This window comes from Podarcis gaigeae, assembly GCF_964106915.1.
Source record: "Podarcis gaigeae genome assembly, chromosome: W".
Taxonomy (NCBI): Eukaryota; Metazoa; Chordata; class Lepidosauria; order Squamata; family Lacertidae; genus Podarcis; species Podarcis gaigeae.
In genome coordinates, this window is record NC_139695.1 from 19,381,998 (window position 1) to 19,394,021 (window position 12,024).

Sequence of the window (12,024 nt, forward strand, 5' to 3'; positions counted from 1 at the left end):
GACTCGTGTTTGCTCTGCACCTAACTTCCCACCCGCTCTCGTTCTTGACATAGAGGCTTCGAGCAAAGGAACCAAGACGGCAGGTACACGCCTAGAACATCGCCGGACGTTGTGGGCTTCATCTGTTCCCCGAAAGCGGATGTTTCCCCTCCTTCGCTTCCCATCCTGGTTTATAAGAGGCAGGGAATGTGATTTGAGGTTGCGCATGCGAAGTCCTCCTGTCGTACCGGTTGGCTTCGTTGTAAGTCTTCATCCGAGGCTCTGTCATGGGGGACAACATGGATGTAATCCCTGAGAGGGAGATGAAGGTGAGTCGGAAGGGGGGGCAACCTGTTATGCACTTGTTATGTTAATATTGTATTTTACCCTGTTGTGTTTTTGCCGGCAGTATTTACGTTAAAATAAGTGGCCTACCTTACAGGGATGTTGTGAAAGTTCATAACGCTTAGAAAGCGTAGGTAATTTTAGTCTGTTTCAGTTTTTTAATTTTTGAAATTGTGTCTGTGTCAGGAAATTCAGAGCACGTTATGTAAACCAGCCATGCATTTAAGCGCTATCCAGGAATGGATAACATTTTAAAAATATATATTTTTATTTATTTTCAATAATAATAGCTAGGTGTAGAATAATAAAAGAAAATGTCTTCAGCAGTACAGATACTAATGGAGAACTTATGTGGTCGTCCAAACAGGTGTCTTGTGGGATTACAACTACTACCATCTCTGGCCTTGCATATTGGGGGCTGGTGGGAGTGGGAGTCCAGCAATACCTGCAGGACCAACCGGGGCTCCCTGCCATTGCTGCAGGTGACCAGAAATGGCATGAAGGTGAAGGAGTGGACCAGCCAAAGTGCCTCTCCTGCATGCCCAGCTTAGAAACCAAAACAGCTTTTAGAGGAGGGAAAGTTCCCTTCTTAGATGGCTTTGAAAGCAGACCAGGCTAATGCATCAGGGACAGTGCCTGGTACCCATGATGTCTGTTCTACCTCTACTGTCTGGAGTCATTATGCCTCATAATACCAGTTGCTGGAAACCACAGAAGAGAATAGTTGCTTTTGTGCTCAAGTGCTGCTTACCAATTAACTCTTGGAGTATCTGGTTGGCCACTGTGAGAACAGGATGCTGGGCTAGATGGACTACTGGCCTGATCCAGCTTGTTTTATGTTCTTATACCCTTCACTTCCACTGGAAATACTGCACTCTGTTTCTCCTCTGCCCAGGCCCCAAGAGACTAGTAAAATATTTGGCAGGCTAGTAAGTTCTGTGGGTCTGTTTACAAGACAGCTATAAGTGTTTCATTATTGCAGCCTTGTAAATAAGGCTGGATGTCAGGGAACTGCCATCAGCTCAGAGACGAGAGGTAGAAGGGCAGTTGTGTTACAGGGAGCCTCTGAAGATCTTGCGAAGCAGTTCTTCCTCTGGTGAGGAGGGAAGCCCCGCCTCCAGTGGGGAACGGGCGCAGGGATCAGAAGATGCTAGGGAGAGCTCAACACCGAGCCTGAACAAAGCAGAGGGGAGGCAAGTCCCCCTTTGCCAGCACCCACTCTGCACAGTAGGTTTGGGCGCAGAGAGGGGAGGAGAAGGATGGGAGTCACACGACTGTTATGCTGGGGAAGGTATAAGGACCGCCCACTCCCAGATTCTGCTAGCGACTGAGCAGACATGGACTTGCGACGCTCTGCACTGTAAATAGTTTTGTACAGATAATAAAGCCTGGAAAAGACAGGTTGGACTCTTGCCTGTTTGCTGTCGAGCAACCACACCAGTACCTGACACCATAGAAATTTGTTCAGGTATTGATTTCGTTTCCACACACCCCAGTATATTTCTTCTGTGCTATAGGTTGCTCTGAGTGCTCTACCAAGAGAAGATTGGAGCAATGTCTAAGACAGCCTTGTAAAAGAGCTTCCAAAAGTTACTAGCCTGTTGTTGCTTTTAGTTGGCATGGTAAGAGGCTTGTTGTTGTTGTTGTTTAGTCGTTTAGTCGTGTCCGCCTCTTCGTGACCCCATGGACCAGAGCACGCCAGGCACTTCTGTCTTCCACTGCCTCCCACAGTTTGGTCAGACTTATGTTTGTAGCTTCGAAGACACTATCCAACCATCTCGTCCTCTGTCGTCCCCTTCTCCTTGTGCCCTCCATCTTTCCCAACATCAAGGTCTTTTCCAGGGAGTCTTCTCTTCTCATGAGGTGGCCAAAGTATTGGAGCCTCAGCTTCACGATCTGTCCTTCCAGTGAGCACTCAGGACTGATTTCCTTAAGAATGGATAGGTTTGATCTTCTTGCAGTCCATGGGACTCTCAAGAGTCTCCTCCAGCACCATAATTCAAAAGCATCAATTCTTCGGCGATCTGCCTTCTTTATGGTCCAGCTCTCACTTCCATACATCACTACTGGGAAAACCATAGCTTTTACTATACGGACCTTTGTTGGCAAGGTGATGTCTCTACTTTTTAAGATGCTGTCTAGGTTTGTCATTGCTTTCCTCCCAAGAAGCAGGGGTCTTTTAATTTCGTGGCTGCTGTCACCATCTGCAGTGATCATGGAGCCCAAGAAAGTAAATTCTCTCACTGCCTCCATTTCTTCTCCTTCTATTTGCCAGGAGGTGATGGGACCAGTGGCCACGATCTTCGTTTTTTTGATGTTGAGCTTCAGACCATATTTTGCGCTCTCCTCTTTCACCCTCAATAAAAGGTTCTTTAATTCCTCCTCACTTTCTGCCATCAAGGTTGTGTCATCTGCATATCTGAGGTTGTTGATATTTCTTCCGGCAATCTTAATTCCGGCTTCGGATTCATCCAGCCCAGCCTTTTGCATGATGAATTCTGCATATAAGTTAAATAAGCAGGGAGACAATATACAGCCTTGTCGTACTCCTTTCCCAATTTTGAACCAATCAGTTGTTATATACAGTTCTAATTGTGGCTTCTTGTCCCACATAGAGATTTCTCAGGAGACAGATGAGTTGATCAGGCACTCCCATTTCTTTAAGAGCTTGCCATAGTTTGCTGTGGTCGACACAGTCAAAGGCTTTTGCATAGTCAATGAAGCAGAAGTAGATGTCTTTCTGGAACTCTCTAGCTTTCTCCATAATCCAGCGCATGTTTGCAATTTGGGGTAAGAGGCTAGTGGCCTCCATTTATGTGCTAACTGCAGCATTGGGGAAAGCCCTTCATCTTTAGCTATTATCTGATAGTGAGGAAATTTAAACCACAGGATAAAGCTTTAAAACTGAAACAGTCAATATAAAACAGAAATCTAGAATTTTGAACAGTTTATCATCACAAACTAAAGGTATTTCTAGGTATTTCTAGGTATTTCTTAGGTATTTTCTAAGTTTGCTAAATCAGGTGCATGAGCAAAAACGAGGAACCATTCAGTAGACTGTGTTATCTTTTCAGACATGATGCTAAACTATGAATTGACACTGGGACTCAAATGCACTCCCCTTCCCTCTTCCTTTACTGTGATGTAAGAAGGAGAGTGGACACTTCCTCCTTTAAACTAATCAGAGTTTCCTGTTGTGTTCGAACTTAGAGGGGGGGGGGCTGTTAATTTAAGCTATGGTTAATTCAAACAAGCCAAGTTCAAATCATAATTTATGATCCCTAGCTGGCTTGAACTAACCACAGTTTCCTAAACTTTAGATGTAACAAAGAGCTCCAGTTAGATTCAAAGCATGTAGATGCTTCCAGTCTCCTTTTTAGTAGCTGGTTCACTGAGGAATGGGGAGCAAATAAGTCTGAGAATCATTTGTGTAATTAAATTTGATTAAATAATCAATGTTTTAGTTGAGTTCTGTGGTGTATTTGAATAAACTGATGCATTTAGATTAGGCTGCACACATTTTTTAATCTATGAATGTGCCACAGGATTTTAAGTTCAGAGCATTGAAGAAAGTACGAATCTTTGATGCTCCTGATGAACTCCCCAAAGAGCGTTCCAGTCTTCTTGCTGTATCCAACAAATATGGATTACTGTTTGCTGGCTGTGCAGCTGGACTGCAGATCTTCGAGACAAAAAACCTTCTAATGCAGATTCCAGTGGGGGATTCTCCTAATAAAATAGGTAAGTTTTTTCTCTTTCCTCACCCTCATCCCCAGCCTTCCTTAATTTTTATCTATAGAGCTGTATTTTTTAGCATTAAGCATAAACTCACTTGTTCTGCTTTGAATACCCATCATAAGCTTTGGAGTGGCAAGTATCCTTTGCAAATTATAGGGCTGGGATTTTTTTACCTATTTGGGCTCATGTAGCATAGTGGATAAGGGACAGCTAAACATCTGGAAGTCTGCATTCAACTGTTGCCTCATTCATTAACTTGGTTGCCTTAAGTAAGTCTCCATTTTCTTATTTTCTTTTTTTCCTTTTGGATTTTTACAATTTTATATTCAGTCAAACAACACAATATAACATTGGTCATATATAAGAAAAAGAACCACCCCCTCTGTGACTTCCCTCAACTCCCCCTTCTGGTTCTTTAAATATTTACTGCTTGTTGTTGTTGTTTAGTCGTTTAGTCGTGTCTGACTCTTCGTGACCCCATGGACCAGAGCACGCCAGGCACTCCTGTCTTCCACTGCCTCCCGCAGTTTGTTCACACTCATGCTGGTAGCTTCGAAAACACTATCCAACCATCTCGTCCTCTGTCGTCCCCTCCTCCTTGTGCCCTCAATCTTTCCCAACATCAGGGTCTTTTCCAGGGAGTCTTCTCTTCTCATGAGGTGGCCAAAGTATTGGAGTCTCAGCTTCACGATCTGTCCTTCCAGTGAGCACTCAGGGCTGATTTCCTTAAGAATGGATCAGTTTGTTCTTCTTGCAGTCCATGGGACTCTCAAGAGTCTCCTCCAGCACCATAATTCAAAAGCATCAATTCTTTGGCGATCAGCCTTCTTTATGGTCCAGCTCTCACTTCCATACATCACTACTGGGAAAACCATGGCTTTAACTATACGGACCTTTGTTGGCAAGGTGATGTCTCTGCTTTTTAAGATGTTGTCTAGGTTTGTGATTGCTTTTCTTCCAAGAAGCAGGGGTCTTTTAATTTCGTGGCTGCTGTCACCATCTGCAGTGATCATGGAGCCCAAGAAAGTAAAATCTCTCACTGCCTCCATTTCTTCCCCTTCTATTTGCCAGGAGGTGATGGGACCAGTGGCCGTGATCTTCGTTTTTTTGATGTTGAGCTTCAGACCATATTTTGCGCTCTCCTCTTTCACCCTCATTAAAAGGTTCTTTAAATCCTCCTCACTTTCTGCCATCAAGGTTGTGTCATCTGCATATCTGAGGTTGTTGATATTTCTTCCGGCAATCTTAATTCCGGCTAGGGATTCATCCAGCCCAGCCTTTCGCATGATGAATTCTGCATATACCGGTAAGTTAAATAAGCAGGGAGACAATATACAGCCTTGTCGTACTCCTTTCCAATTTTGAACCAATCAGTTGTTCCATATCCAGTTCTAACTGTAGCTTCTTGTCCCACATAGAGATTTCTCAGGAGACAGATGAGGTGATCAGGCACTCCCATTTCTTTAAGAACTTGCCATATTTTGCTGTGGTCGACACAGTCAAAGGCTTTTGCATAGTCAATGAAGCAGAAGTAGATGTCTTTCTGGAACTCTCTAGCTTTCTCCATAATCCAGTGCATGTTTGCAATTTGGTCTCTGGTTCCTCTGCCTTTTCTAAATCCAGCTTGCACTTCTGGGAGTTCTTGGTCCACATACTGCTTGAGCCTACCTTGTAGAATTTTAAGCATAACCTTGCTAGCATGTGCAATGAGTGCAATTGTGCAATAGTTGGAGCATTCTTTGGCACTGCCCTTCTTTGGGATTGGGATGTAGACTGATCTTCTCAATCCTCTGGCCACTGGCCACGGCAAGGCAGTGATCCCCCTTCATGGATCACTGCCTTGCCGTGGCGAAGAGACTTGAATAACTCACAGAAGCTATGAACTATGCCGAGCAGGGCACTCAAGATGGACAGGTCATAGTGGAGAGTTTTGACCAAACGTGATCCTGGAGCAGGAACCGGCAAGCCACTCCAGTATCCCTGCCAAGAAAACTCCATGGACAAAGACAACAGGCATTTACTGCTACTAATTATTATCTTGTTTTTATAATTTTATACCTTAATACTCTTATTTTCTTATCAGTTTTATACCAAATTTTCCTTCATGATTACATCTTACAGTCAATTTCATTCCATGTTGTCCTTACTTAACCTTTGATCTTCATTTCTTACTTGTAAGTGTTTAATCAAACCCTGCTAGTGAGTCCGTATCTTTACAGTATTTCTGTAAATACAACACAAAAGGTTCCCCGTCTTTTTAAAATTCTACATTATCATTGTCTCTTATTCTTTCCATTAGTTTCGCCATTTCTGCATATTCCATAAGGTTGACTTGCGATTCTTCTTTCATTGGAATCTTGTCGTCCTTCCATTTTGGGGCTAGTAGTATCCAAGGCGCCGTTGTAGCATACATAAACAACTTCTTCTGCTTTTTTGGTAGTTCCTGTCCTATTATACCCAACAGAAAAGCTTCTGGTTTTTTAACAAAGGTTATTTTAAACATCGTCTTCAGTTCATTATGTATCATTTGTGTCAGGGAACTGCCATCAGTGCCGGAGGGAGAGAGCAAAAGCCAGAGGGATTCCAGAGAGCGTCCAGGGATCGGGAGAAGCAGTCCATCTTCTGGGGAAGAGAATCAGCGTAGCACCAGTGGAGAAGGGGGGCAGATGGGGGAAGCGGCGAGGCGGTCCCATGACTCCTTGCCTGGGACCAGCGAGGAGAGTAGGGGTCCTCTGTTGTTGGGTTGGAATAAACGACAGACGAATGGCAAGTGTCATATGGGAGGCATCTCCCAAGCACGTCTCGGGGAGTCCCTTTTATTGAATATTACAGCATTGCCACATATGTGCTTGTTGCTGATTGGTTAACACAAATACAATGCAAAGGTTGCATATAAGCATTAATCATGAATAGATTAAAGGTTGGGAAAAGGAACACAGAATTGGACAGGCGTGAAAGCCTTCTTGTTAAACTCTTACTAGTAACTAATATAGCAAAACATAAACTATTACTAGTGATTGATTAGCCTTCATCCGTAGATGTAGTCAACCATGCATTAAGAACAGGTCAGGGTACAATGTTTTCATGAACTAAATGTGAACTGAACATTCTAGGGTGAAGAAGGAATGTTTCAGCTTAGAACGGTTTTGCCAGAGTCATATGCAGAAGCAAAACTTCCCATCATCTCCTCCTTTCTTTTTTGATTTAAAGATGGGTGGGACAAAAATACTTCGGGATACGTGGTTTGCCAGCGCATGCCCGAAATAAGTCTGCCCACATTTCCCCTATTATTTGTTTCAGGGTGAGTGGGACAAAAATACTTCGGGATACGTGGTTTGCCAGCGCATGACCGAAGTAAGTCCGCCCACATCTCCCCTATTATTTACTGTTGGTGCTGCCATTTCGCAAAGTAGGCAGAAATGATTCTATTGGGTGGCTGAGGAGGAGAAAAAAACTGAGACCAGAGACGCAGGAGACCAGGAATGCATTGGATGAAGCAACATAGCAAAATTAATATACATATTATGACAATAACATATTGAAAAAGATTACGAAGCCAATTCAGATTTGGCAACCAGCCAGTGAGCCACTGGGCGAATGAATCCCAGAGGCCAGAAAATCCAACGTCCTGTCTAATGTGGTGTGTAAGATTTTGCAAATGAGAGATTTGCTTTTGAATAGCTTTGGAATTATCAGTAATATTGAAACAACACATGTCATCCACTTGTTCACAACCATAATGATGAAGCATGAGCAAATAGTCAATGGCAGCACGATTTTGTAAAAGTCCGTGGTGGAGTTCACTCTGTTCTTTATTCAAAAGGTGAAGGGCTTATGAAGTAAAGTTCAGAGCTTTTGCTGCGGAGCAAGCTAAAGAGTTAATATTCATGCTATTTCGTACAGCCAATCCAGGGACAATCCAGAAACAGCTAAAGAAATATATTCAGATCTACTAGGAAGAGAGACAGAATCGTCACAATCATTAGTCAATTCCACAGAGCGGCGATATCGAGAGCGGGACAAATGATGCTTTTTGGGTAAAATGATGGACAAACGACTTAAGCAGCAGGGTGTGCCATGGTTAATGTTTGCTGGAATATAATTGAATGCATAGCCTGGGCACGACCAGAACCAGCCTTCAGGCAGCTCTGTATATTTATATACATAAGAAATATTTACATAATTAGAGCAGTTAAAATTATTCTTGCCCATTTCCACACAATTGGTTTTTGTGCAATTGACCATACGGGCGCAAGTGACATTAAAAGAAGCCACGTATGGGGTCAACAAATCAATGGCCAGAGGTGGGCATCGACTCACTTGGGTACCCCAGTGATGGTAACCAGAATAACCAAGGGTGCGGAGAGAATCATTTTGGGGTAGGGATGAGTAAAACCAGGTATCATTTTGCACATCAAAAGGGTCATGGCAAACAGGGATAAGGCACGAGCCAAGGATTTCACCTATTGTTACCTGCTGGGTTAGGCAAAAGGAAGAAACATTGAAGGTTTTTGCAAAAGATTCCCACACATTTATTCGTGTGGAACCACCGCTATTAGGAGTGGAAGCAGAAAGGGGCAAAAACAAAACACTGAAAATGAGCACTATCATGGAATTTATATTAAGGCAGGAAATGAGACACAGAAGCAAATTATCAGGGGTTGCTTCCAGCTGCTTTTCCTTTCTAAGCTGTTCAGCTTGAAATGAGAGTGATTTTATTTGGCCCCACGTCACTGGTCCATTACGATTTCCCCGCTTGCGAGTCCTGGGGGGGGCTGGGCACCGCATCCCGGGCGATCTGGAGTTGACAGTCGAACTGCGGTATCGCATTCGGCAGGGCCTGTTGCCATGCCATGGTAGAGGTGGACACAGCGTGCGGGAACCCAGCGAGCACCCTGTGGAGTAGAAACTGCAGCATAACCCTTTCCCCAGGTAATCAGTTTTACTGGTTCACTCCATTCGTTGGAGGGTAATATTTTATAACAGACCAGCGGGGCCAGAAGTATCTCTTTTTGCTGGAAATGTTTTTGGAGGCGAGTATAGGGTTGATGATCCTGTATGGAGACATTCAAATGATTGAGAGTAAAAAGAAAACTAGCCAACCAGCCTTCCTTTTCTGAAAGTGAGGCTGGGACTCCGGCCTTTTTTTCCTGTCGAATTAAGGCAGTTTTTAAGGTGCGGTTGGCACGTTCAACAATAGCTTGGCCTTGGGAATTGTAAGGGATGCCAAATAAATGGTGAATATTCCAAGTTTCACAGAACTGAGCAAAAGTTTTTGCACAATACGCTGGGGCATTGTCAGTTTTTAAGGAATGAGGCTTGCCCATGACTGACATGGTACGAACAAGATGATTGCAAACATGTTTAACCTGTTCTCCCCTTTGATGGGTGGCCCAAATGAAGCCAGAAAACGTATCAATGCAGACATGTATGAACTTCCAAGGTGAGAAAGGGGAGAAGTGAGTCACATCCATTTGCCACAACTGGTTGGCCTCCAGCCCACGGGGATTGACACCAGGCCTGGGGTGGCCAATCTGATTAGAGCATTGAGGGCATTGTTGGATAATTGCACGAGCCGCTTCCAACGGAATTTGGAATTGGCGGCTAAGAGCTTTTGCATTCTGATGATGGAAAGCATGACTTTCAATGGGGGAGACAGGCAAAGCCCTAAGCAAAGAATCCGCTTTAGCACTGCCATCAGTGAGAAAGCCTGGGAAGGGTTGGTGAGAGCGAATGTGCACCACAAATAGTGGGTGGGAGCGATTGGAGAGAAGCAATTGTAAGGACAGGAAAAGGCTCAATAGTTTGTCATCCAATAAGGGACTTACATAGCTGCCCTGTAAACGAGTTATAACATTTGCAACATAAAGGCTATCCACTACCAAATTAATTGGCTGTGAGGAGAAATGATGCAGAGCTTTAACGGCAGCTGCTAACTCAGAACGCTGAGCTGATTTTTGTGGGAGAATATAGAGGCTGTGCCATTCCTCATTTTGTTGCCATGCAACCACCCCCCTGGAGGGGGCTCCATCAGTAAAAACAGTAGGAACATCCAAAGGGACAGGAGACAATATGGAAGAGAAAAATAGGGGAAATTGTTTACCCATTTGCAGGCGAGGGTCGGCGGGGGCATGGCATCCCACCGAGCCGACAAAATCTGCTAAAGCGCACTGCAAATCCATGCTAGTGGGGGAAAAAAACAGTTTCCCATTGCTCCAGGGGCATGGGCACAATAATTTGGCGGCAATCAATACCAAAGAGACTTTTGCATCAATGGCGACCCTTGCTGATGAGCTGAGCAAGGAGATCCACTAAGGGAGTCACCATTTTTTTTGGCGTATGATGTAAATACAGCCATTCAATAATATGGACTTTTGATGGGCCTAACTGAACAAGGGCCGCAAAAGGTTGGACAGAATCTGTCATTATGACTACATCTGGCAAAACATTAAGAATTGCTCGATCAACCCAGTGGAGACACATAATTTCCTTTAACTGGGCAACGGTTTTTTGTTGAGAAGAGGTCAAGGTAATTTGCTCACCAGGAGATTGATGGCCTTTTAAGGCTGAAAAAAGCGGCCGTAAAACTTCAAGAGGGATTTTAAAATATGGTCTTATCCAATTGATATTGCCCAGCAATTGTTGTAGCTGGACATATTTCATTGTTTTTGGAGCATGAAGCTCAGGGACTATGGGAATGGAATAGCTAGCTATCATTTTGTGTCCCAGGTAATGAAAAGGAGAGGATTCCTGCACCTTTTCGGGAACATTTTGCAAACCATAAATTGACAAACAGGCTACCATATCCTGTTTCCATTGAGGGGGAAGGTGGGGGCCAGTAATTAATATATCATCCATGTAATGATAGATCAGAAGGTGTGGATACTGAAGACGGAAAGGCTGGAGGGCTTGATTCACATAATATTGACACATGGTAGGGGAATTCAGCATTCCTTGCGGTAGGACTTTCCATTGATACCGTTCCGTGGGCTGGCTGTTATTTAACACAGGAACAGTGAAAGTAAAGAATTTACTATCCTTCTCCTGTAAGGGAATGGAGAAGAAGCAATCTTGCAAATCTATGATAGCCTAAAGGGAAGTTTTCCTTCTGCACATATGTTTTCCCTCTGCACATAACTGTTGCATTATAGGGAAGCATTGCATCTCTTTCTACACATAACTGTGGCCTTATGGGAAGTCTTGCTATGGGAAGTATTGCTTCTTTTCTCTTGCATTCTGGGAAGTCTCGCTTATAATCTTCTCTCTGTTTCTGCACACACTGTACGAACTTGCTCCAAACACCAAGACATTCCCTCATCGCTCCGTTCACCTTAAGTTCATGGTGACTTGTTCTCCATGCATAGCTGACCACATCTATAGAACTTGATTATTGTATTCTTTCATGTTATGATCAATCATTAGTAATTGTTTTATGCCATATTAATCTTTAGTTATAATTAATTAGGAGGTTTCATGCTTGTCTAGTCCCAACCTCGTTTCCCAGCCTTTAATCTACCGGTGATTAATGTTCACATGTAATTCCCACCCCTCACATGTAATTCCCGCCTTGCATTTGCATTAACCAATAGGCAATGAGTTTCTTTGTGTTTGTATCAACCAATCAGCCACAACCACACCTGTGGCAATGTTTGTAATATTCAATAAAAGAGAGTTCCCGGGGTTTTCCCGGCAGACGCCTCTTGTGACACCCACTACTCTTCTCCCGTGATTTTCATTCCTACAATAGCCAATTGGTAAGAATGGGGGATCACATTCGGATTAGGCAGACCACACTGCAAGGGCCCCATGGGTTCAAGGATGTCATTAATTTTCCTTAAATCCTGGAGAAATCTCCATTTCCCACTTTTCTTTTTTATGACGAAGATGGGGGTATTGTAGGGGGTAACAGAGAACTCAATATGGTCTGCCAATAATTGTTCATTCACCAATTGTTTTAAAGCA

At 43.6% G+C, this 12,024-nt stretch overlaps 1 protein-coding gene across 1 annotated transcript in view; it reads left to right on the forward strand.

Moving 5' to 3' along the window:
* Positions 1-225: 225 nt before the first annotated feature.
* LOC310836049 (nuclear pore complex protein Nup214-like) overlaps positions 226-12,024 on the forward strand; it is a gene marked incomplete at its 3' end in the record, with an annotated part of 42,277 nt that continues 30,478 nt past the window's right edge. The window contains exons 1-2 of the mRNA XM_083720983.1: positions 226-308; positions 3,870-4,065. Coding sequence (XP_083577109.1) covers positions 267-308; positions 3,870-4,065 — 238 coding nt within the window. The 5' untranslated portion in view covers positions 226-266. The remainder of the gene's footprint in view (positions 309-3,869; positions 4,066-12,024) is intronic.